The 27040-nt window shown below is 40.0% G+C and overlaps 1 protein-coding gene across 4 annotated transcripts; it reads left to right on the top strand.

Moving 5' to 3' along the window:
- Positions 1-1961: 1961 nt before the first annotated feature.
- On the top strand, positions 1962-26988 carry fbxl4 (F-box and leucine-rich repeat protein 4). 4 transcript variants are annotated; one of them, XM_050047668.1, is made up of 9 exons: positions 1962-2022; positions 4031-4665; positions 7253-7586; positions 10152-10396; positions 10601-10814; positions 14850-14921; positions 17121-17245; positions 17677-17864; positions 20839-26987. In XM_050047668.1, exons 2-9 carry the CDS (start codon positions 4169-4171, stop codon positions 21000-21002), a joined length of 1839 nt encoding a protein of 612 aa, XP_049903625.1. In that variant the 5' UTR covers positions 1962-2022; positions 4031-4168; the 3' UTR covers positions 21003-26987. The 4 variants fall into 4 exon arrangements, with proteins under 4 accessions (XP_049903625.1, XP_049903620.1, XP_049903624.1 ...); XM_050047663.1 differs by lacking the exon at positions 1962-2022 and adding an exon at positions 2034-2468; XM_050047667.1 differs by lacking the exon at positions 1962-2022 and adding an exon at positions 2483-2637.
- Positions 26989-27040: the final 52 nt, after the last annotated feature.

Here is a 27040-nt window from a genome sequence, read left to right as displayed (position 1 = left end):
CCGGCACTGGGCGAGGGTCCTGTCTATGATCTGCCAAACAGCATAAAAACGTGAAACTGCATTATTCAGTAATTTTTTTTACCGGTTTTAATCACCTGGTCAACAGGAGAGACCTCTGCAGATAATTTGGCTCACAGTTAAAGAAACCTATTGAACAACTAAAAACTCAAGGAATCCTAACTGGGAGAAGTTTCAGCTGGTTACCATCTGCAATCCTCACCACCAGACACCACTTAAACTACTTAAATCTTACATACCGTTCCTGTAACACATCTCTTTGGGCTATTGTAACTTGCATCAACCATGTTTTAAATTATCAAAATCTGGCATTTTATTTTACCATTTGCAATCTACATAACCCTAGCTAAAAGTTTAGCTATGCATATACACACTCTTTTGATCACTCACTTTCCTCAAGTCCTTCATCTCGTAGAGAAAGCAGGGTAACTCGAAAAACACACACACCCACTTAAACTGTATAAATTACAGTATTTCAGCTAATGCATGATTCAGTATAATCCACAAATTGTCTCTCAGTTGTTACAATAACAGCCAAACTGTTTTCTATTATCATTTTTATGCAGCAGTTAAAGCCACCTCCGCACTGTAAGCAAGCTACGGTCCTTTTCTCATATAAGCCCCTCAGGGCAGACCAGTCCCTTATAATATTAAAAGCTTTATGTGTTAAAAGTTTATGTGTTAACTAAATGTATATTTTGATTATAAGAAAATTGAGGTCTTTATTTTGGAGTCTGAGCTGTCAGCATGGCGACAATATTTTGATGGCAAATCCAACGAAGCGCTTACAGTCTTACAGTTGTACCAGTTTGTGGTAATGTGGAATTTTGTGGTTGTCTTGACAACCTTAATTTGACCAAGAGTGACATTCAGATGTTTGTTTAATATGAATACCTGACAAATTTTCAACTTCAATAAGAGACAGGCATGTCGGTCTGGCATTTTCTTTCGTCAGCTCTCTCAGCCTGTGGTTTGCTCTGCAGAGCTTCATAAGAAATTCTGATTTGACTTTGTCCCCCATGTCAACGTCTCTCTCTCTCTAGCCTGCAAACAAACAGAGTTAAAATGAAAATACCAACTGTCAAATAACAGTTCTGGGTGAAACACAGACAACAGATCACTTCTGTCCATAAAGAATGTATGTCCATTAATATTTATGCTTAAAAGAACATGTATTTTTGTGTGAGGAATCACTCTAGATCTGACATTGAACAAAAAATATTCACATAGAACTCAATGTGTAAGGAAAAGCCTGGAAATTGGAATCATACTGAGAGATAGTCATTTCCAATTAGATTAGTTTGGGCCTCATAACACAATAATTATCGGACTGTGAACTAACCATATACTGATCATATTAAAAGTCACTACATCAAATAGCTAACGAGGCATGTGACCATGTGACAGATGATGCAACTTCATAAAAAAAAAGAGAGTATCAGAATTTTCTGATTTCCTTCCAAAAAGTTGATTCTAATCAAAATCTTATAATAATAGGAGAAAAAAGTGTCTGAGTCTAGTTAAAAGCGTTGGTTTATATTATGTGTTGTTATGTCATGTGTAAGTAAAAAAATACATAGATGTTAACAAAACGTTTAAATTCTCAAATATCACTCAGCATGGGTCCGTCTACAATCAAAACAACATGCAAGAGGATTGGCTTTAAGCCAGTCTGTGTGGAAGCTCTCACTGACAATGTGTCACAAAAAAAGAAACATTTTGTTGGCCTAAAGAAATGTTTGTTTGTTTTAGATAGGAATCATTTTGAGTATTCATATGAATTATACCGTTATTTTTGCAAATTAAGCTAACAGCCTACTGTAGGAATCTAGTGCTTACATCAAGGTTATATTAAAAAAATATATTTTTCATGTTAATGGCTAGTGGTGGTATCGACACGTCTCTGTAGAATCCTGACCGGATGTTGATACTTTGTTGTACGGAAGTGATGCGGCATTTAATGGTCCTATGGAGCGCCCACCAACTACAGACGTCTCAAACTCGGTAAATTCAGTCACTCATTTTGAACGAAGCTGTCACAATGAACGTCGTATACTTTCTCTTTAGTCATATTTTTTTTAATTTAGATGGCAATGCCATGACATTGACAGTGACATGATTACTGACTTTATTGCAGCAGCGGTGCAATTATGAGGATAAAAATTGCAGTTCTGCAGAATTAATCACTTTTATCCTTAGCTGACGACACGACCTTTGAAATACACTTAGTTTAGTCAACATAACATCACAAAACTCGATACCACACAAAACGGTGGTATTCCCAGCAATATTTTCCAGATGTGTTGATTATAATGTGCGCTCAGTGAGTATGTGTATTGTCCGACTGTTCGTGAAGGCATCGCAAGGTAAACGGTAGCAATGTGGCTCGGTGGTTGAACGGGAGGAAGAGGATTGATCCACATGATTGGATACATCGACCTACGTTTACCGTAATTTGAAATTAATTCCCCTTTGACTGATGGAGTTTGCAAATGTAGCTGCGAAGGCTATGACATGTTTTGACAGCTCGGCTTGCTTGTAAGCTAACGTGGCTAGCTAACGTAGACTAGCTAGCTCGCGAACAGCTTTTTAATGGTAACACGAACAACATTAGCTGAGGTAGGCAGCTCACCTCTCTGTCTAATGTCACTTCTGTAATTGTCATTTTTAGTGATTTTACTGTACTATGGTCTTCAGAAGACAACAGTTTCTTATCGCTTGTTCGTGTTAATGTAATTTAACGTTAGCTAACGTTGCAATAGGAAATGCCCTAAAGTATAAGGTTTTGGGACAGTTAGCTACCGTTAGTTAATAATATGTAGAAGAGATGACATTTTACCAAACAGACTCAGTGTCAAACGGCACAACCATTTCTCAGTAGCATTCATAAAACTGACTAGCTTGAATTGTTTGTGCTGTTTTCCCGTATGTGTAACGTAAACATTAGAACTTTTGTGCTTAGAAAAACATTCATGCTAAAGCTTTACCAGCATTTGTAACGGTAAACATTAACACATTTTTAAGTTCAGTTGTCTTCGAGTGTTGGCCCTATATGTAACAGACCTGTTTATCCAGTATGTATGGATACTAGTAGTTCCAGTCTGGCGTGAATGTTGCTGTATGCTTTTGTTTACATCCTGATTACATGGGCCCTTTAAAGTCTTGCAAATATGCACTGCTTACTGTAGCCTACAGCTGTGTAACATTAGCTGCTTGATTTGAATAACTTGTAAACAAATTTAATCAAAGTGAGGTGTCATGTCCTGATGTTCCACTGAGCACAAGTCACAGCCTGCATGTTGCTTGCATCATGAGGACAGGTCATTAATAGAAACATTTTTCCATTGTGCTAAAGCAGTGGTACTAAGCTACCTTTTGCTAATAGGGCGGTTGTGGCAGATGTAGATTGGCAGTGTCACCATCTATCACATTAATGCCAGGTGTTTGCTAAGTAAGACAGTAGCTTAGTCCACCTATGGTAGGACGCCATGTACCTGTCAATATGCTTTAAAAGCTACAACTTAGATCAATAAGCTTTACTTTAACTCTCTATAAGATTTGTCGTCTGGATGTTGTCCTGTTAGTAGTACAAGGATTTGTTGACTGAATTATTTTTGGACATGGATGTGTCTCTATATTTTGGAAAGGTTTTATATACATTAAGCTACTAATCTTGATGGAACACATTCCTCCCCTTTAATCTAAAATAGTTCAGTTTACAATATATATATGTATATATATATATATTTATTTACGTTTATGTTTGTTAATAATTCCTGTTTATTTAACTATATATTTGTTAATACTACTGTTTAAATTTCTTATATTTTCACGTATCTTTCCTCTCTTGCAAGGAGCACCTGTAACATAAATAATTTCCCCTCGGGGATCAATAAAGTATTTCTGATTCTGATTCTGATATAAGAATTATGTTGAGTTGTACTCTCTGGTGCCTCAGTCATAACTGCTGTCTTGGTGTTCTCACTTATGTTTGTCTTTGCCTAACCTACAGGTCATGCATGCAGCCGAGCCTCTAGCCCACGCTTTGTACACCCCGGCCCTTGAGCCAGTGCCCTTCCAGTAGGTGGAGGCTCTTCCTCCCTCTAGCCTCTGTTTCTCCCCGCTGCCCCCATCAGCCCCAGAGTTCCCTATGTTAACCCTCTTGAGCATGTTTTACTATATCTGTCTGCGGCGACGCTCCAGGAGTGGGACTCGAGGCGAGGCCCTGACCAGTCGGCGGGCTGTGGAGTCCGGCCAGCGGGCAGTGTTGCCAGTGAGTGTGGAGGTGGAGCAGTATGCCAAGGAGGTTCTGGACTTCAGCTCCCACTATGGCAGCGAGAATAGCATGTCCTACACCATGTGGAACCTGGCCGGGGTACCAAACGTCTACCCCAGCTCAGGAGACTTCACACAGACAGCTGTATTCAGAGCTTATGGGACGTGGTGGGAACAATGTGCCAGTGCTCCGCCACCTTTCCGCCGCACCCCTAAAGGATTCCACAGCCAGGATTATATTGAACTAGGCTTTGAGGAGCCTGTCTACCCTACAGCAGTGGAAGTGCTTGAGACTTATTACCCTGGAGCCATCGTCCAGATTTTAGCCTGCTCTCACAACCCCTTCTCCCAGAACCCACCTACTGATGTCAGGTAAAGACAACCATCTGTCCAGGAAACCGTCATCAGTCATTCTCAGTGTGCCAATAAAATGTTTAGATAATTAACACTAATAAGAAAACCATGCATTACCAGCAGGTACACATGACTTAGAACCCAGTCTTCTAGTATTTGGAATGAACCCTGGAGATATTACTGACTTTATTTGAATTATTTTGTGTTTTTTACTTGTATAATTATGCTCTTACTAATCGACCTGGCATTTGCAGTATTTATTAAAGTTGGCTTTCCTTTATTATTCCCCTTTGTTTATAAAAACATGCCATTGGATTGTTATAGAGAGTCCTCCATAAATAATGTTTATGGCTACTTTAGGAAATTGTTCAACTCCTACAGCATCCTAGCAGAGCAGCACTCAAGTTTCTGCTAACAGTGAAACCAAAAGGCACAACTGTAAGCGTGAAGTTTTAATGTTAATAGTCTTAAGAGAAAACTGTAAGCAAGGTAATATGTAATGTTGTATTTGATTGATGAACTGACTGATATGATTAAGCACCTGTTAAGCCTCATAAAACAGGGAACTTGTACATATGGTAGTTACTTTTGTAGAACCAACCTCATCAATTCAGTATTAGCCATGAACCAGAAGTGAACTTAAGCTGACTTTTTTACTCTGGCAGAGACACACTCTGTAATAAGCCTTAAGGTGCATATTTATGCACAACACTGAAATGACACTGTGCGCCAAATTTCAATTCATCCCAATTTGTCATTTATGTTTTTTTGGGCACAGCTGTTTTATTAGTGAAAAATGATTTATATTTTAATATGTTTTTGGCAGTTAACTCCTATCTCTTTTTTTTTATCAACCAGCATGCACCAGTATTTGTTGGACAGTCATAAAGTCTACAGTGAACTGGAATTTCTCTAGTTCCTTGTCTGATTCATAAAAAGAAAGATGATAAACAAGTCTCTTTTTGAAAAATTGCTTCTTTTAGGCATGTTTGTCTGCATACAGGGGGCTGAGTAGGAATACAAGGTCAGCATCCTACATGAAAATTCATTTTCAAATGTTATTGGCTGGCCTGGTGTCCTTGGAGAGAGCCTCCATAAGAGTACCAAAAGAGAAATGGATTTCTAACCAGTGTCAAAATGAACATAATGAGACCTTTACCTGTTGCCAAAAACAAAAATCCGACAGTCCATTACAGTGCTTTCACACCCAACCTGTTTGGTTCAGTTCAAACAAACTCATGCCCGTTTGCCTGGTTAATACAGTTGATTTGGGCTGGTGCGAAAGCTGTCAGTCGAACTCTTCCTCTGACTAAACAACAGAATTGAGACAGCTTGAAAGGGTAGGTCTCAGGTGCGGTTCCTTTGTGGTGTGAAAGCCAATAAACTAACCACAGGACTTTATGACAACAGATATGTGATTTTAGCATGATTTCAAAAGCTAAGCTAATAAAAAAAAATCCATCTGCTGATCATTAAATTTGCTCATAAAGCAATATTATAAATTATATGAATAAGAACATGTATATAACTATTATGTGCAAATCATTTGGTAACCATGGTAACACATATGTGCATCAGGATGGGTATTTTCCCTGATTAAAAAGCTGTTAAAACTGCTGCGCTCATATATTCGACTCAGTGTCCTTTGTCAGTTCATTAAGTCCATTAAAAAGAATGTAACAGTGATCTCACAGTAATAAACCCCGAATCATCACTGTACAAGACGCCTCATTTTCATCCTGTCTCTACCTGTATGTCATTATTTAATTTGCAGTCTAATAATGCTTATATTAAGTTATTTCTTTGTGAGCTCCTTGTGACACCAGCAAGCAGAAATATGCACATCAGAAACATTAAAGTGCTGCATAAACGTCCTGATGATGCAGGATGACAGTTGCCATAACTGTCCAGTCAACGACATGTCAGTCGCAACAACTACATGTTTACCCCTCTTGGTTCTTTTGTAAAAGGTCAGTGTGAACAATAAACCTGATCAGACGATGTATCATTTTTTTTTTCCTTGGTCACAATAAATTAACTGAACTAGAGATGTGAAAGCCCCCAAGGAATCCTACTTTATAATCATACTGTAATTATGGTATAACTCATATCCTCTGCAAGGCTACGGTGTGGACAGCAGGAGGGAACTAAAATAGTTAATCACTGCACATCAATTGTCCTTTACGAGTCTTTGCTGGGTTTTTTTTTTATCAAACCAACAATCTGTGAGGTTGTAGCATGGTGTTGTGCAACGCCAAAACTTGTTCACATTGGTCATTGCACACTGGATTCAGTGCATGAGGCACAGAAAGCAAGTTTAGAAACACTGAGGCGGCAGCTGAAGATGTGAGACTGAAGTCAGGGAGTGCAATCCTGAAGGATCATGAATGTGGTCAGGTGTTACAAGACATATAAAGCACCATAGTGCCACTGCAGAGTCAAATAAATGACTGCACAGATCCAGTGGATGGTGTGCACAGTGCTACAGGTAGACTGGAGCCCACAAATCAACACAGTGTTACAGGTCTATTTTCAGGGGAGATAAAAAACTGTGATCAAAGATACCCACCTATGGCTTTACAGTACAATTCTATGTTTGTTCCAGGTGGGAGGTGCTGTGGTCAGGAGAGCCCACCAAGATGCTGACCCCCCAGGCACGTCAGTTTTCCCCCACCATCAAGCATATCAACTTCCCCACTAACCTGCTGCGTCTGGAGGTCAACAGCTCTCTGCTGGACTACTACACCGAGCTGGATGCTGTCATCCTGAGAGGGGTAAAAGAGAGGCCCATGCTGGCCCTCTATAAGATGCCTGTCATTGACATTAATGACCTGAGTGACAGCGAGGAGGAGCTGTCTGATGTTGGAGGTCCATTCAGACAAGGAGACAACAAGCACCAGAGGACAGGCAATGGCTACTTTGACAGACTGCCCTATGAGGTGATTACAGATGTTAACGATGTGTACACTTAGTCACTCAGAGTAGATACACACAGAATTCAATTTTTGTTTTTCAGACGTGATTCTTTAACTGGACAGTTTTCCTGTAAACATACAAGTTTACATTTAGTGTTACTTATGCAACACATTAATACTTTTCTTTCCTTATAAAATATTTGTAAAGCCGGTGCTTTAAGTGTTTTGAGTTCCTCATTCTTATCATCCATGTTTACCACTTTGCAGTCTTCTTCTTCACTGCCCATGTGCATTGCAGCCTTTCTTGACATATTATTGCCACCTGAAGATCAGTGGAATAGTGTGAAACCATTGGCAGGGCTGTGTATCATGGACCCTGTGAACGTGTGTATATGCATGCACATGCAAATAGGGACCTACTCATAAAAACACAGCTCCACAGTGCTACTAGAGGTAAAAAGCTCCACAGGATACCTTAAAGGCACTGCCAGTAAATCTTGGGTGTCTGATTGCTTTTTACATTTAAGCATGAAAAGAAGTAACTTGAATTTTGTCGCATGATTTTAGAAATATTACAAATTTACAGATGTCAGTAAACTGCACAACCTTCCAGTCAGGGGCTTTCCCGTTGCGCGTGCTTAAATTTGGTTGCCTACAACTCACAGTTTTTCATTTTATTATTACTATTATTATTATTAGTAGTAGTAGTAGTATTTGGTGCACTGTAAGCCTAAAACTAACAATATTTTTTGTAATTATTATTGAATCTGTTGAATATCTCCACCAGGTATAAGCTTAAAGGCAATCATGTGTCTGGTTGTGTGTTTGCGTGCTTGAGTGAGTGAGTGAGTGAGTGAGTGAGTGAGTGAGTGTATCTGTCTGTCCGCGGCTAATCTCGCCAACTATTGGTATCTGTCTGTCCGCGGCTAATCTCGCCAACTATTGAACCAATCAGCCCCATAATTTGTGAGCACATTTATGACTGTATGCTTAAGGACCTCTCATGGTTGCAGTGATTTACAGTTGTTCAAAACCCTAATTTATTAACTGCTCTGTTTTATACCCTCATTGGCTGCTGACTCCTCTTAACTAGCCGATAGGGGCCCCAAGTGATGAACAAAATCAAATAGCAAAAGCATAGAGCAAGAAAGGTTTCTAGCAGTCAGCTTGGCCAAAAACAAGAAGCCTTACCGCCTGTTGTAGGCAACGTTTGGCCTTCGTCATGGCTTGAAGACTCACTTCCATTGAAAAGTTTGGTCTCATTTTGAACAGGAGCCCTGGCAGATTAATTCCATACCTGATATGTTATAATCCACTGAAGTTAGGAAGTTATCTCTGTCACCATTTTGACTGTAAGGGATCCAAGAGGGACAATTTGAGCATGTGCAGCTGCGTGGTGTATTTTGCTTGAGTGGCAGTGTTTAGCTCCAGGGGCCACCTGGCGGAGATCTTTACGCTTATGAGTGCACGTTTCTACTTATTTTTTTAGTTACTTATTTTTAAGTCAATGTAATGTCATTAGGTAGCAGCCCAATGTGACATCTTACAGTTTCTTGTCTGATCAACAGTCCAAAATCCAAACATGAAATCCTCACATTTAAGAAGCATGAATCAGAGAATGTTTGTCACTTTTGCATTATAAATTACTTTTAATCAGCTAATCAATTACTTGACTGTTTTAGCAGTAAGACACTGCAGCACATTTGCATTTGATCTGCCTGACTTAGAGAACTCAAGTAGAAAAGTATTGCCTCTTTTTGTCACCTTATCCAACGAAATAATTCATATAATTATCTGTCACAATATTACATAGATTCATATAAAATGACTGCTGATCATAACTTACAATAATCTCCAAGGTCATCAGCAACACCTTGCCCTAAAATGATTACATGTGCCCCGGAGTGTAAATGCACACTGTAATAACAAGTATTCCACACAAACACACACACACGAACATTGTGGCTTGGACTCATTCTGACACTTGATCTTGTGTGCACTCACGGACACAGAGTCATTTTCATGCCATACAGACGTATCATGTTGTCTGTAGCGAGCTTCAAAACACCGGCAGTACTCTTGATATTCGTTCTCTTATCTCCTCTCCAAACCACTGCCATTAACAGCAGTCTTCACAACCGCCGTGTGTTTGTTTCAGAAACACAATATAGCTATTATCTGTCAGCTGATACCCGCTTGAACACCGTGTATTGTTAATTCACTGCAACACACACTCACACGAGCACAGTCATTCTTTCTCTTTGAGAGGCACACGAACACAGTGCAAAACAAGCCGGCTCACCTCTCCACTGATCCTGCTATCAGTGCTTTGTGTCCCAGATAAACACTATTTAGATCTGCCTGACAGAGGGGACGCAATTAACATTCTCCAGACTACTCTGTTATTCTCTGTTCTCCACTACATTCTACTACTCTTCAGTGTTCTGTATTATACTTTGCTTTCTGCTATGTTCTCCTACCAGATCTAACAATCCTCTGTTTTCTCTCCTGTTTCTTTTTGTCCCCCTCCCCTCATCTCACCCCTTCCTTTCTTCTCTCCTACCCCGTCTCCCCATCTTCCATCCACAGCTCATCCAGCTGATACTGAGCCACCTGACCCTGCCAGACCTCTGCCGTCTGGCCCAGAGCTGTAAGCTACTGCACCAGCACTGCTGCGACCCACTGCAGTACACCCAGCTGAGTCTGCAGCCCTACTGGAGCCGGCTGAGTGACGCCTCCTTAGGACACCTGCAGAGCCGCTGCACCCTCCTCCAGAGGCTCAACCTGTCCTGGACCGGCAACCGCGGTGCTCTCACCCTGACCGGCTTCAGCAGGTCAGACTGTCAGCGAGCCACAAGTGCTAGAAGACAAGGATATGACCTTGGAAAACTAGCAAATACTTACAAGCATTTGTTTCATGGGGTGAAATGCTGAGACAAAGGAAACTGATTAAAACCTTTTCTAGGTATTAGGTTGCTGTTGTGGGATGAATTTATTCTTCTTATGTCTTTCCCTCTCCTTCCATTCTCCCCCCTCAGCTTCATGAAGGCCTGTGGTCTCAGCCTGGCCTGCCTGGAGCTGTCTTGCTGCCACTTCTTGAACGAGGCCTGTCTGGAGGTCATCTCTCAGACTTGTCCCAGGCTGCAGGAGCTCAACCTGTCCTCCTGCGACCGCCTCCACCCACAGGCCTTCACACACATCTCCAAATTAACAGGCCTCCGTAGGCTGGTGCTCTACCGGACCAAGATAGAGGTAGGCACGGTCAACACTGTATCTGGGCAACCACAATCAGAATGACATTTTCACCTGCGCACTTACATCTGTCCTGTCCAAATACAGCAAGTAGACTGGTTAATGATATGTTTGTATTTCAAATGGCTGCCCTGGCTGTTTGCAATATTGGAATATAAGAGTTGCGTAGTTACCTTGTAGACATGTAAGGCTACACTTCTACACCTTTTCAGTATTAAATATGACTTAATATAGAGGGGATATCATGTCTAGAAGTAATAGTTGGATTTACTGTCATGTCAGATTTTCACAAGTCATTGAATTATTAGAATATATTGAAATAAGGAGATGTGTAATTCACAGCAGGAAAGGCTCAGGCTTTCTGATCAATTTTCTTGGGAACTTATGAAATATTTGGGAATTTTGTAAGCAGGTCAGTTAACATTGATAACGCAGTTGTAATGGATTTTCAAAATGAACATTGTACTGAGCTTTTATAGGACATCTAGTCTTTGTTGGCTTGAAATTAAGTTTTGCAGTTCATTTTAGAGCATGTAAGCAGCAGTTGACATGTTTTCATGACATTAAGCAAACTACATCTGCTGATGAAGACTGTGTTATATGGTTGAAAGCTCTGTGCTGAGAGTCAGTAAGTCAGTTAGTGTAAATGGTGGTTTACAGTACAGATACAGTACATTTCCTGTGAACCGTATCTCTGTCTTCTGTCGCAACTATGATGTAAGCTGGTCATGAGCACAAGATGCCAAAATCATCACAAGTCAGTATTAAAGATCAGATGCTAGGCTAATTAGCATACAGATGGATACATCACATCTCTTAGCTAATTACAAAGCAGAAAAAAGGCCTTGGTGAGTATTCATGTTACCAACAGCAAAAAGACTGACATGCCTGGACATCAGCATGTTCACGTGACATTAACATGAGCATCAAACGTGAGCTGTTTTGTGGTCACTCCTTATTACCCCACTGCTTCATGTTTTTTGCGTTCTCAATTCAGGGCAGTTCCTGTTATGAATTTTGTTTTGCTGCAGTGGTAATTGTTTTCTCTCTTGTTTGCAGACATTCTGCAGAGTAAATTTATCTAGTGCTGGCAGAGGAGATGATTGTGTCTTTGGAACTGTTTGAAACAAAACTATATAGTGCTGCTTCTCCTACAGGAGGTAGCTCACATGATTTCCAGTGTACCAAGAAACTACAATATGTCTACAGTAAAACACAGTAAGCCCAGTCTTAGTGGACCAATTTTAGCTTGTCACCCTTTGCACCCAAGTCATACCTACTCACACCTCCTTGTCACAGGTTGCATACAGTAGGTCTATAAGCTGTGATTAGTTCAACCAAAGAGTGATGTTCCCTTTTTTAGATTGTTTCATTTTGATGGTTTTTAGAGGCATGAAGAGGAAAAACAAAGATTTAATCAAAGAAAAGTGAATCATCTCAAGACCCTTCAGACTTATTTTTTGACCTCTTGGGTGGTCCCAGTCCACAAGTTTGAAATAGGAGCATAAGCTGCTGGCTGCAGTTTGTTCTGTACATGCTGAATAGCTTCATTGATAAGAAAATAAATGTATTGTAAAGGTTTAACCTCAGTTTGATAAAGCTCTCAGAAGCCCTGCCCTTAATGTCAAGCTAATGGTCTCCACAAGCTGCTGATTTGATGGTATGCGTTTTCGGTTGGATGTAGCTCATTCTATGTTGTTGTCTTCTGAGATGAACTGAGTCAACTCTGAGCCCAGGGGATCTTAAAGACCCACACTGCATGTGTTCAGGTTCAGGCCTGTCTGACGTGTAAAACCACTGTATTGTGTTTTGGTGTTACACCTCAGCGTTTCTCCAGTATTTGTCATGTTTCAGAGCGGCGTCGTGGGCAGAAGGCAGTGTAGAGTTTCTGCGGTGGAGCCAGGCAGCGTGCTGCAGGTTGTTTATACCCAGGCAGACAGAGCAAGCTGTGTGTCTGTTTGAGACCCTGACATCTCAGCTGTCATTACCCTGTCACTGCTCTAATTAAATGGCTAGTTCGCCGGAGAGAGGCGTTTATAAAGATGCCAGCGACAGACTCGAGCGCACACACCACACACACACACACACACACACACACACACACACACACACACTAAAGGCTTTCACACACACACACACACACACACACACACTAAAGGCTTTCACTTTCATGTCTGACACTTTCTCCTGCCACTGAGGTACATGTGTTGGCAGTTGCAGTGTTGAATTCCCATAACTCTATCCATGCTGCAGAGCCACTGGAGAGGTCTCTGTCCTCAGTATTCTTGACTTTGTAAGGAGACATAAAAACTAGCTGTTGAGCTGTATTAAATTCCCTTAAATACAATAAGTATTACCTGAGTGCCCCAGGCAGCAGACAGGAAATCACTTAGGAGGAACTTTGGATGACATGACTGGACACGTTTCCGTTATTTAAGTGTATGTTGTTGTTTTAATGTATAGCTTTTAGATTTACACTCAGATAAAATGTCTGGGGTTTAGTTTGTTGCAGAACATGTTGCTCCAATACAGCACTTATTTGAATTAAGTTTCCTTTTTTCCGTCTTTTCTGTGTTTTGTCCTCTTTTGTTTCCTGATTTGTTGTGATGCAAGGTTCTAATGATGCTTTTTCATTGGCACTTTTGGCCATGCTGGGTCAAACCATGCTGCGTTGATTTATGTTTCCATTACCAGTTTAAACATGCAAGTTTTTCTGTCCTAGATGGACCATCTCAGGACAGGGTGTCTGCAGGTTCTACAGTCTTACAAATGTCTTCAATTCTAAAAATTCATGAAATAGACTTACATTTGATTTTGTCAGGTCTTAATTGTCACAAAAATTAATATTATTTGTTTTATCTATTTTTCAAAATGAGTCAAGCTCTGCTGCTTGATGGTGTTAAAAATCTTAAAACCTACAACCGAACCAAATACTGTCTTTTTACTGTATACTTGCACTCACCTGTTGTAGATTAACCTAACTAACCTAAGCATATTACTGCATAAAACCCACCTCTGCACAGTCCTACAAAAATAGTACCTACCTTTATACTTACCTCGAATACCTGAACAAGAGAAAGGTGATTTGTCCAAAATTCAGCCTTAAATTTCTTTCAAAATGATCTTGAAAAGGTCTTAAAAAGCATTAAATGTAAGTGTCTGACACCTGTAGACACCCTGCAGGAGTCGGGTCAAAGGGCGCCCAACCGCCTTCAAGCAGGTTGTGGTGACATCAGATGGACTTTGTCATCATTTAGTGTTGATTTTAGATCCATTCAGTCATTCCATTTCCATTTTTCAAGAAATAAACAGTAGACATCAAGCAAAATCGTAACAGCAGGCTGAAAATCCATGATTGTAAGTAGCTGGAAAGTAGCTGGTTACTAACAGCTGATGCACAGTGCGATAGTAAACAACACTAAAGAGGGCGCTTTTAGGTGTCATAACTCAAGACAAGCGCATCATCATTTAAAGACACACCTTCAAACAGATAGCTCTGCTGTATGGAGATGCAAATCTTAAATTCAAAATGGGTCAAGCCAAGGCAGCACAGGCATATGGAAAAGTGGTATTGATGCCCCTCCTACTGTCTTGGAGGACATTCTGGCCAACCTCCTCAGGTGGTGGGCTGACATGGGAGGGTTGTGAGCTTAATTAAGCTCACCTGGGCGTTACAGGCTATAAAATCTGACCAATGTGTTGCCTCTGTCTCTCCCTTCCTACAGCCGACATCCACCCTGCATCATCCTCCTTTGTGTTTGTCCCCTCAGCACCTCCACAGCACATATGCCACACATCTGTGCATTGCTTGCATTATTGTTATTGCTGATTTACACACTCCATTGTTCATCTGAGTTAACCTTAGTGTAATAAATTCTTTATTTTATGTAAATCTCTTGTGTGGAGTCCCTCCATGTCACATTCCCTGAACCAGTTTGTGACATTTATTACAAATCCAAACTGGAATGGATAAAACTTTTTGAAACAAAAATATAATACAGTACTTTTGTGTCTTTCTCCTTGTTGTCTCCGCAGCAAACGGCTATTCTGAGCATCTTGACTTTCTGCATAGAGCTGAGACACCTCAACCTAGGAAGCTGTGTGAGGGTGAGAATGTACACACACACAAACACAGACAGGAAGAAGTCCAAATAAAACACAATCTGTTAACTACACAACCCACCATGTGGCCTTGTTGGATAGCAGCTTGTCCAAAAGATGGCAGAGACATCAGTAGTGTAGCAATAATTGAGCTGCTAACAATAAACTGGTTGGGTGTTAAATCCATAAAGGGCAGTGATAATGAGACTGAACACAACTGAGTGAATACTTTATTGTCTATCTTTGATTTCAGCCTCTCTTCACAGTCCTTAAACACATTTCTCTCATTACTGACTGTCTAATGTCGGCCTTACACCAAATGACTTTTCAAGCAATTTCACTGTCACAGACTTATTTCCAGTATCAGAATAAAATTATGAAAGTTTGGCATTCCCGTCATCTCAATGGTTTGGTGAAAGGTGGTCATTAAACTCAGTGTGAGCTGTTTTTTAGTCTTTTCCTGTCTTGATGTACCGACAAAATCAAATATGTTCAATGTTGTAAGTTTTTAGTCTTGGCTCATGCAGATACTGAAATTCAATGACATGAACATTGTCATCGACTAACAGCTGTGCTCTCTCAAGTGCCAAACAAGAAGCAGCAAACCAGGTAGATATTAAACATGGAGGGGACTCCAGGGGGGTGCAAGAAAGTCTCTGTTTTCCTGTGGAGAAGCAGGAGAAACTGGTGGAGTTGTGGAGTGAACAAGATTTTGTGTTTAATTTGGCATGTATCTGATCCACCAAACGGCACTTATTTTATGTAGAAATCTTAATTTTTGAAGCAGCTCGACTGACATTTCCACAGTCTCCTCCCACTAAAATAGCACAGCTAACCAATGGAGGCTGGTGGGGCGACACAATCCAAAATGTAAAGTTTGTACGTAAATACAGTTTATCTTCATAGATTATATTGATGTCGAATTGACAAGAATATCGCCGTTTTTTACGGACACAGTTTGGCGTAATATTTTCCACAAGGAGCAGGGTGGGAAATAATCTCAAAAGGAATCTAGTTGTATTCTTGCAAATAGTGACCCCCAGTTTTTGCATACTCTTATAGTGTGTGACTAAAAACTCAGGTTGTCTTTAGATGTGAGAGGTTGTCAGAATTGAGTCTTTAAAAGTCTTTTCAAAGTCTGCTAGTGTGTGGTCGGCATAATATGCACTCACCTGGTCTCAGACTGACTGAGTGACTCAGTAACTCACCCACCCACTTTGTCACGAGCTGTTTTTCCATCCAACTGATGGATACTTGATGCAGAATTTCAAACTATGATGTAGGTAGTGAGAAAAGGTGAAAAGCAATTCAAAACTTCAGCACAGTTTCCTGGAGTCCTCATTGGTGATGAAGCTATGCAGAACTTAACAATGGAAATGCATAACAACAGCAACTCTTTCAGCCAAAAGTTGTAATATCCGTCCACTTCTAATTCAGAGGAATGTTCTACATGCTGTCATTACTATGGATAAGGTGTCTGCACTGGCTATACGGCTGTTAAATTGTGTTTCTTTGCTTTCATCACTGGATGAAAGGATGAAATATGGCCAACATTAACTGACACCAAAGAACAATAACGGCTCCGCAAACACAAATCAGTTCTTCTCTCTGGTCAAGGTGTTCTCAGTCGGTGCTTTGTTCTCTCTTGTGGAAGTCAGGTTGTGTCCCTCAAACCAGCCGATGCAGCTAATCAGCTTTTCAATATCGCTACATTTCAAACGTTTCCTCAAAATACACAAGACAAGACAACTTATTACCTCGTTTCTTCTGACAGCATCATTTTCTCACTCCTGTAGGATATCCTGAAGGCAATTTAATGAATTCTTTGACTGTTTGACCTGCTGCGGAGGAAGAGCATTTTATGGTCACAGAATTATTGCCTCTTGATAACGTTGCTTATGACAGCCAGACATAGTAACCGTTTACAAATCATATCCTTACTACCAGCTCAGTGGCCTAGCAGTAGAGTGTCTGCCCTGAGAATGGGCCGGGTCATACCAAGACTATAAAAATGTGCTGTCTCTGAACCAATTGCAACATTTGAGGAGGCTGCAGCAGAGTTTCATATTTGAGGCTTAATTTTAAAGCTGATGTGGAGTCTCCAAAGGCGCTCCATGAAGCACCAAACAGTCTGTTGCTCTGCAAATGTGTCACACGATGGAGAGAGTGTGAATACTTGTTAACTGCTGCGTGTCTCCACTGCAGATTGAGGACTATGATGTTGTGGCCAGTATGCTAGCCGCTCGCTGTCGCTCACTCTGCTCGCTGGACCTGTGGCGCTGCAGAAACCTGACTGATCGAGGCCTGGCTGAGCTTGTCTCTGGCTGCAGGTAGGTAGTACCAATGGGTTCAGTGCTGTAAACACTGTTTGTCTTGTTTCATTTTCTTGCTTTGACTGTGCTGGAACTATATTGTCCTCCTTCTTAGTGCTGTAAAGCAGTATAGCAGATGAAATGTGTCACTACACAATATAAATATAGTGTACAGACCGGTAAAGGCTACCAATATTCTCAGTGATTACCTTGTGCTTGTTAAATCTCATAGGAGCTATTTTCATTTTTTAAAGGCAACACATATAATCGTACTAAGCACCATTTATTTAGATTGCACTCTATGCAGTTAACACATTGTAAACATAAACAACTCAATATGGCAGCTGTAGACCACAGAGGCAAAGCAGAGCTCATCTGTTTTAAGCGAGTGTCTGAATTTGTGGACTGAGTCACTCCAGTGCTCTCCTGCCTGGTATGTGTTTGCTCAGGATGCTGGAGGAGTTGGACCTGGGCTGGTGTCCCACACTGCAGAGCAGCACCAGATGTTTCCAGCACCTCGCCCGCAGCCTGCCCAGCCTACGCAAACTCTTTCTCACAGCCAACCGCACTGTCTGCGACTCAGACGTAGAGGAGCTGGCTGCCTGCTGCCCCTCGCTGCAGCACCTCGACATACTGGGTAACCTCTTACCTTACACATGTGGATATATCTTCATAATGGGACTGCACCTAATGATTATTCTTTTATTGATTTATCTAACAATCATTTTTCCCATTAATCAACTAACCTAATGACTAATTATTGATTATTCTAAAGATTATTATTTTATTAATTTTTTTTATTTTATTTTTTTCTTAAAAGATTATTTTTTGGGGCTTTTTGCCTTTAATGGACAGGACAGTGTGAAATTGGGAGAGAGGGAGAGAGAGGGAGAGAGAGAGAGAGAGAGAGAGAGTGGGGAGACAACTCACCACCGCTGCAGCAAGGCATCGCCTCTGTACATGGGGCACTTGCACAGCTACCGACGCCACTGAAGATTGTTTTATTTATTGATTAATCCTACAATTATTTTGTCAGTTAATCATCTAACCTAATGACTAATTTATTGATTAGTCTAATGATTATTTTTTTATTACTCCATTAATTCAACACCTATATTACCCAAAAGTAAATATAAAAACATGTCTCATAAATATTTAAATATTTTATTCAATCATCTTCTCTTGAAAATAATCACGATGGCGGCATATTTTAAAATTACTCCTATTTCTACGTCGCTATTGTGTTATGATAATAATAATAATAATAGGCCCTATATGTCAGATACCTTATCAGAAAGTACTGGACCTCAAATTTAAAAGCATTGCTGTAACACATACATTAATTTAATCACTGTATATCACAGCAGTCCTTTCCGTGATCTAGAGAAACAGTATTTTTTCTTAAGTACTTGACTTGGCATGGTTATGACATGGATTTATTTCATCACTGGAGTAATATGCATTTAAGATAATTACTGGCAAATGTATTTTTGCATCAGTGTTGGGCGAGGAAAATAACAAACTCTAACAGCGCACTGTAATGTTAGCCGTTTTCTCGCTCGTGTATGCCATTAAAGTACACAGAAAATATAAAACTGTCAAATACCAACGTCAAATGTCATACGTGGTATCATTAGTAGTGGTGCAGAAAGTTTAAATGACTACTACTAAAAGTACTAACAGAAACACGTTCAGCGTGTTGATAATCCTGACATATCATGCTTGGGTGGGGACAAAATGTTAACAGAGCAGTGCTGTCTGCTGCTGTCTTAACAAAGAGCTCCGGGATGTTTTCATTTCGAGTGTCTGTTCGCTACAGTTGTTCTCCTGTGAGAATGCATTTTCACTTTGTAGACGAGGTTTTCAGCTGCAGCTGGTTCTCCGGAGGAATCCATGCTTTCTCCAGGTGCAGCTTACTTTATCGACGTGCTTTCGTAATCGGTGACGTCAATTAGGTTGATGAATCGCCCCACCCCTACGTCATAATCATTGGTCATTTATAGATCTGTCATGATAATTAGGTTGTGGTCTTATCAGGGTCAGAAAAAATGATTGAGGTCATAGCCATGTATTGTACAGCATGATATTGCCCTTGTGTTTACATGCATGTTTAGAAGAATGTCACCAAAATTTTAGCTAATATGAAGCCAGAATAAACAGCAGGGTTCTTCCGACCAAAGCGCTAAAGCGTTTTTTTTTTTTACAGCACAACCTAAGACGAGTGAACAAAAAGAAAAACTATGCTGAGGCATGTGTCACTGTCATTTCTGATCCAATTAAAAGTTCATTGCTCTTTGCAACTGCATTATTAAGCTATTGTATTATCATTATATCAGTTTCATAACACGGGTCTTAACATTGACATTAATGTTGTTTGTTGAGGTTATTTCTAGTACTAAATATATTATCCACCAAAAGTGGCTATCATGACAGACCTAGTCATTTATTAAATATTTGTTAATGGTGTTCATAATCAATTTATTTGACTTAAGCAACTAATATGTTTCTCATATAATCTTGACATCTAGCACTGTGGAACATGGTTGGATGTCAAAGTTAACAGCAGCAGACCCAGAGGAGCCTCTGAGGACAGAATCACAGCCATGTTAATATGCAACCATAGCCATATGTTTCATGGCTCGATGTCAACAATGTTGCCTTGTTCTTTACGCATGGCTGTCATCACAAGTGTGACTAAGGGACTGTGTCAAAGAATCATGGAAATAAATTTGCATGGTGCACTTCATGTGTACATGTTCCTGTTTTTTTTTTCCTTTGATTTGAATTTTTCTATTTAAATTTCAAATTTAAGACTATCATGTATACACTTTTCTTTTTCATGATCATACCTGTAAAACCTTTTTTCCCCTCACAGTTCTTGCATGATACTTTGCCCGCAGTCAGTTACAGTCTTGTGAGTATGCAATGTGAAAGGTGATTGTTGGTATGATCGCTCATACCACACTCACACTGATGACCTGGCCATGACAGGTGGGAGCTGTGCATATTTTCTGGGATAAACACACATATTTTCCGAATGCCTGCATTTATTTGTGACTTTGCAGGGTCATAAATTGAGGCATCACTTTACATCGCACATGTCTGTGGCAAATCCCAAGTTTGCATTTGAGAATTTCTTAAAAAAGTTAACTGCGAACAGAAACCCAAATAATCTGCTTAATATTAATATGAATAAAATACTGCTCACTAAGCAACGTTGCAACAGCATCCCACCGCAGTAACTGCTGTGCACAAACACTATAGTTCCAGTTGCGTAAGGTGATGGGCTTGGCAGGAGAATAGCATGACAGGTGTTTTTCCCGGCTGGCTCTGCTGGTGTGGCCGTTACAGGTGTGCTTTAGCAGCTGGGTTGGTCTGTATGCTGGAGGGTAAATTATATGGTGCAAGTAATAAAGACGATGCTTGTTATTTGGGTCTGGACAACATTATAGGTATCAGTTGCAGACATAAGTGATTTTTTTTCACTTAATTTACTCAGAAATTTGCAGATGCCGTTTATTGTTTGTGTGGATTTACTTACTTTATCTCATTGCTCTGTTCTTGTCATGTTTTTGTCGTGTATCTTTCTATGTGGCTGGCCTCATGTTCAGGTACGCGACTGGTGAGTGCTGCCTCACTGAAGAAACTCCTCCAGTCTTGTCCACGACTCCTCCTCCTGGATGTCTCCTTCTGTTCGCAGATAGACATGCGGGTCGTTCAAGAGCTCTCCGGCCTCTTCCCCAATGTGGCCATCAAGAAGAGCTTCACTCAGTGACCCCAGCGCCGTCTCATTTCCCACAGTCCAGAGGAAGTAAGAGGAGGGAAGTGCTCGCCAGCAGATACTGCCCCAAAGTGAATAAGAGGCAGGTCAGATGCTGTAGGAGATTGCTGACCCGCCTGCATCTGTATCACAGACGAGATCTTCTTTTAGCGGGTCAGTAAATACAGCAGTTGCACTGGGTGAGGAGGTTCTTTGGATTAACTGTCTGAACACAAACAACCACAGACTTGCAGTCACAGGATTAAAGAACGTGAGACTTTTTAGTTGTTATTTTTTTGGACACTTTAAATCAGGGTCGTTGCAGTAAAGCTGCTACATCTTCCCAGAATCTGAATCACCACTCATGTATTGCCAAGCAACACAAGGCTCGGAAATATGCCTTGGTACTGGGTGCAAAACACAAAACAAAAACATTTGTGAGCAATCCTCCTTTGAACATCTTGTCAGGACAACAAAAAGGGACAAAAAATGTGTGAAGCATACCCTTATTGGAAACTGTTGGAAAAGCTGCTGTAGGATTTGTTAGTCACATATTTATTTTAGCTGGTAACATAATTACAGATCAGGGCCTTGGTCAGTGCCTTGTCAGAATGTGCAGCAATTATGCTGGCTGTTGGAATGCACAGGGGTCATTCTGAAGGCATCTGACAACATCAAGCCAGTTTGATTTAATTGTAAGAAATCATACTTGATGCATTTGTGTTTGAAGGTATCAGGAGCTTTAAGGGTGAAAACAAAGGAGTGAACGCAGCCTTATTTCACACTGTGTCGTGTGGATTGTGTCAACTCAAACCTTAATGCAAGTATCACAAGTTATTTGTTGTGAAGAATCATACACAAGGATCTCAAGTTGAAAAGAAACACACCACGAACTGTTGTTGCACCTGAGATTCACTGTCATGTTTTCATTAGAAACATGTGAGAACTTGTGAAAAAACAGACTAACAGAGTAACGTTTGTTTTAATTTACACGAGCTATAAATGCAGAAGTAGAAAAAACACCCAGGGCATCAAATCAACAGACTGACTCATTTAGAATAAAGCACTGGGAAGTGACAGTCCAAAAATATACAGTTAACAATGATATAAACTGCAGCAAATCCTCACATTGGAGAAGCTGAAAGTGACTGAAATTTAATACAATAATTAGTAAATTACCCAGTTTGCAATTAATTGTCTGTCAGTTGACTTAACAGTTAATCAGCCAATCATTTCAGGTCTAATAAAAAACTATGTCTAACGTAGCAAATCCATTAAAACATTTCTGATAGCATAATACTGAGAAGTCTGCAACCACAGCAAATGTGTTCCAGTTAAAGGTATACTATGCAGGATTTTACTAAAATGCGATGTATTCACTCCAAGACTGGCCCCTGAAAGTCAGAGATTCGAATCATCAGTTAGAGACCCCCTGCCAGTCTGTGTTCAGTGTACTTCTGGGGAGGCTTTGGTCCCCAGATTCTGCTGCAGAGTGAGCGCTTTTCACTTTCACACTACTACAGGCAGCTGCAGACACAGAGGCAGCTGTCTTTCGCTGTTTACAGACAGTAACTTAGAATTCCTGCATAGTGTACCTTTATTGTTTCACTACATTTACCCTACAGATGGATATGATAATGATTTAGTAATTAGGAAACAGCTTTATTTAAGATTGTGGCGTGGTAGGTGCCTTCTTTATCGACTATGACACAACAAGAACTACTTAAAACTTAACCTGAGACTTTGATTGGATTAGATCTGTAGATAACGTCACCAGATCCAATGTGCCTGATTCAGGTCAATTTCTGTTTTAAGTCTGCCCTTTAAATTAAACAGGGTGCTTCATTGTTTCATTTTTGGTTATATAAGAACAGTTTACATTGGCCAAGTCAGGAAAAAAATCAGGTCAGGGTTTTAAGTCAGCCAAGGGCAAAGTAAAAGGTAATATTGGATTAATAACTGTGTTCGCTTACAGATCATTATTTTCATTCGTAATTGCTTGGCTGTGTAATTTTGAAGGAATAATGAGTGATTTTTGCCTCCAAAGATAAATGATTAAGTTCGAAAGTCACCAGTTCACAATGCTTTTGTGATGTTGCATGCTTTTCCTGTTGTCTTTCACGCCAAGCTGTCTGTCACTGCTGTTTGACTACAGCCACCTATTTATGTATTTACCTACCAAAATGAAGCTCCAATAGGAAGGAATACTGTGGAATAAGTTGAGGATAGTACGTTAAACATTGTTAGATATTCTATGTGACCTCAGTATTTTGTCCTGAAACTCAGGGGTTTTAATATTTCATCTGGTTGTAATTTTTTTTTTTTTACACATACTTAGCTCCAAAAACCAGCACAGCAGACATCTTTACAGAGCGCACTGAATCAGCTCTGAGGTTATCTGTCGTCAGTGTTGCTCTTAAACAACAAACACACATGAAACAAACGATCACTTAGCACTGATGTAAACGTTCTAGCTTATTGGATTGCAGTAATTGTATGATTGTGAAAACATATTGCTGTCCCTGATTATTTAATTTTTTGTAATATATGAAGCCACAGTTGTAATGTGACAGAAGTGCTTACGAAGCATTTCTTTTTTGAAAGAAAAAAAACTTGAAGTTTTCTTTTAAGCACATGCTACTGTACTAGTCAATATTTGTGCCTTATACTCCTGTTTGAATGTGGTGTGGTGTCCATGTGGTATAGATTGTAGTGAAGTGCTTTGCTTATACGCCCTTCAACCAAAGTAATGCGCAGAAACCTGGTCTTTAATCCCACAACACTATATGACCAGTTTATACGCCATATACTGTATATCAGCCATGGTAATTATTATGCAAAATAATATTTATTTATACTTCCCTGTGTGATAAAAATGTTATGTAAACTTGTTATCCTTATATACACAAATAGTAACACACACTTGGGGAAAATCAGTGGTTTTGATTTTATTGCCCAAATGAGAGGAATGATATTAGTTTCATCTTACTGCATTCAGTTTGTCTGGCCTAACAGACCACAAAGAAGAAAGGGTAACACTTTACTTGAAGGTGTCATAACTATGACATGACACGGTCATGAACCTGTCATGAACATTATGTACATGTCATAAACGTTTATGACTGCTGTCATTAAGTGTCATTCGGTTTTTGTAATGACAAGTTGACATTGTTTGGGTTGTCTTGAGTATGACAACTTGACATTAATCAAAGTGACATTACCAGAAGATGTCTTTGTCATGACAAGTTGACATTAAATTTGTTTGGGATGTCCTTATTATGACAGCTTGACATCAACTAGGATGACATTACCAGAGGACGTCTTTGCCATAACAAGTTGAAATGAACAAGAAATGCACTTCTTTTTGTGTTTATGACAAGTTGACATAATGATTATTATTGTTATGACAAAGACATCTTCTGGTAATGTCACTTTAATTAATGTCAAGTTGTCATAATCAAGACAACCCAAACAATGTCAACTTTCATTACAAAAACCGAATGAAACTTAATGACAGCAGTCATAAACGTTTATGACATGTTCATAAATGTTTATGACATGTTCATAATGTTTATGACAAGTTCATGACAGTATCATGTCATAGTTATGACAGTGTCACGTCACCCTTATGTAGATACCTTCAAGTAAAGTGTTAGCAAAGAAAGTGAATTTTTGTCATAGCACTAAGCACAAGCAGCAAACCACAAAGAATGGAAGCAGAGGGAAACTGTTAACCTAGCACCGTCAACTGGAGAAAAAGTGGAGATAAAAATGTAAATATTGAGCTTTGGTGCTGTGAATGTGAATATTGGGAGTGCCAGACAGGTTGTGAACACAGAACTCTAAAGTGAACAATACACAAGGATCTAGTAGTGACTAGCTTGCTAACTACAGAGATACTTTGTGTGCATAAGTTGGTTTTGAAGCATATTATGTCTTTTCGCTTTTGAAAATGCACTGTAGCATGTGCTGTAGCCACCACTAAGAACACAGGTCATGTTCTTATTTTGGGGGAGGGGTTGGTATTTGAAAGACCTGAAATGACTTAATGTTCTGTGAATACACTCAAATTACATTTAGTTGTGTTTTTAAATCTTATTCTCATGATGTTTTAGAGGTAAAGGAGCTGTATGCGACATTAAGAGCTTATCTTTGATTTTGAGTTTGAGCCATCTGCATGTGTGGGTCTTATCGTGGATGTGGCTGAGCTGGTGGTTAGCAGCTAACAGTGCATACAGCTCCCTTAATATCTCTGAATGTCTTTTTGTTTTTTTTGTTGTTGTTTTTTTTACATCAGGCGAGAGGCGGGGCACACCCTGGACAGGTCATCAGAGTATCACAGGGCTCACAAACATCTGCATTTCTAGAATCCTGGCTACAGTTTTGATGCTAGCAGTTACCCGCTTCCATTCTTTGTGCTAAGCTAGGCTAAACATGCCACCAAACAATCTTTGTCCTGAATGCCCAGATTTTAGATCGATATCAACCTTCTAATGTGAGCGTGGGTTTGATGGGAAACCCCACAGTGCTGGAGTGTCCCATTAAAATTGTACTTATGTTGAAATGTATATATTTTCAGTCTGCTTTGTGTTTTAAACAGAATGGGTGTGGTAACGGTGTGACACACCAGCCCTCCCATTCAGATGATACAAGTATTATTTCAGTGAGTCGAAAGCAGGCAGTTAACGATGAAAGCTTATTCTAGCTGGGTGACTGAAAGCCAAGAAGTGCATCGACACATATGCCTGTCCCGCCCAAATCCAGGCAGTCAGTTTGAATATATTTTGAGATAATTATTTCTCAAATGACTATAGCAACACAGTGAAAACACTGACAATGTATAGTGTGTACAGCAACTATCTGCAACAGCATTTATTTAATAACAAAGACTATTTGAACATTCTCAGATGGTCACTGTCTGACTGATAGAGCAGTTTGGTTCAACACCTCCCGATGTTTGTGTTGTTTTAGCTCCCTACCTTGAGTGACTGGAACGGCCCTGCTTTTCTCTAATGAATATGCATTCTCTTCTTCTCCTACTCTGGATGTGTGATCAACCTTTGTGCCATTGGTAGGATATGCAGTGATGCTCCCTGTGCTACAGTGTGAAAGCCACTGTTGTGTGAAAAAGATTGTGCCTCTGTCATGATGAAACTGGGTGCTTCACTTTCACCAGATTTTAAATAAACTGGAGGCTTATGACTGATGCAGCTCTGGGCTCTGTGTCTGTGTGGCTCCTTTTAATGCTCTCAGCTCCTCTGATCCTGGCAGGACATGGATATGATAGGAACCGGACAGTAACAACAGTGTGTACGTTGCTAGAATTGACTTGTTAGTATTCAGTTTTCCCTGTCTCTTTGGCTTCAGTGAACAGTGCATCATCGCTGGCAAACCAAATGAAAATTGTTTTATTGTATCGGGCTGAGGATTCATAGGTAAAGTTGTGTCAGTGTGATTGGGGGAAAAAAACAGTCTCCACTAGGGCTGCACGATATGAGGAAAATATGCGATAAAGAATATCAAGATCGTGATAGTACCTGCGATAAATTAACAGAATTAATGGGAAACTTTAGTCGTTTTGAGCCTGGACTCTACTTTCTAGGGCTGTACCCGACTCAGAAATATAAAGATTTGACGATATTTTTTGTTGTTTTAAAGTTTGAATAGGTTCAGCAAGACGCTTAGTGTGACAGCGTCATTTAAGTATTAGAGTAAACAAGCCAACTGCGTCAACGACAGGTCAGAAATGTGCAACATTTCTTGACAACATAGATGTCAAACAAAAGCCAGAAACTGTCGCATTAAGTTGCAGTGAGCTGTAAGTTCACCATTTAATAGCAGAAGAGAGAAGACGTTTTCTCAGAGCCTTTCTCTGTGCTGCTGCCTGCATGTTCACAGCTCCCTGTACAAGAGTAGCGTGAAAGTCAAGGGTGCTCACTCTGTAGCAAAATCTTGACCAAAATGAGGTACACTGCACAGCACACTGACTAGTAAAAAAAAAAAAAAAAAAAACCTTGACTGCTTGACTTGACTTGATTCTCAGTTGACTGAGG

Source organism: Epinephelus moara, chromosome 6, assembly GCF_006386435.1.
Source record: "Epinephelus moara isolate mb chromosome 6, YSFRI_EMoa_1.0, whole genome shotgun sequence".
NCBI classification, from domain to species: domain Eukaryota; kingdom Metazoa; phylum Chordata; class Actinopteri; order Perciformes; family Serranidae; genus Epinephelus; species Epinephelus moara.
This window is presented reverse-complemented; position numbering and strand designations above follow the sequence as displayed.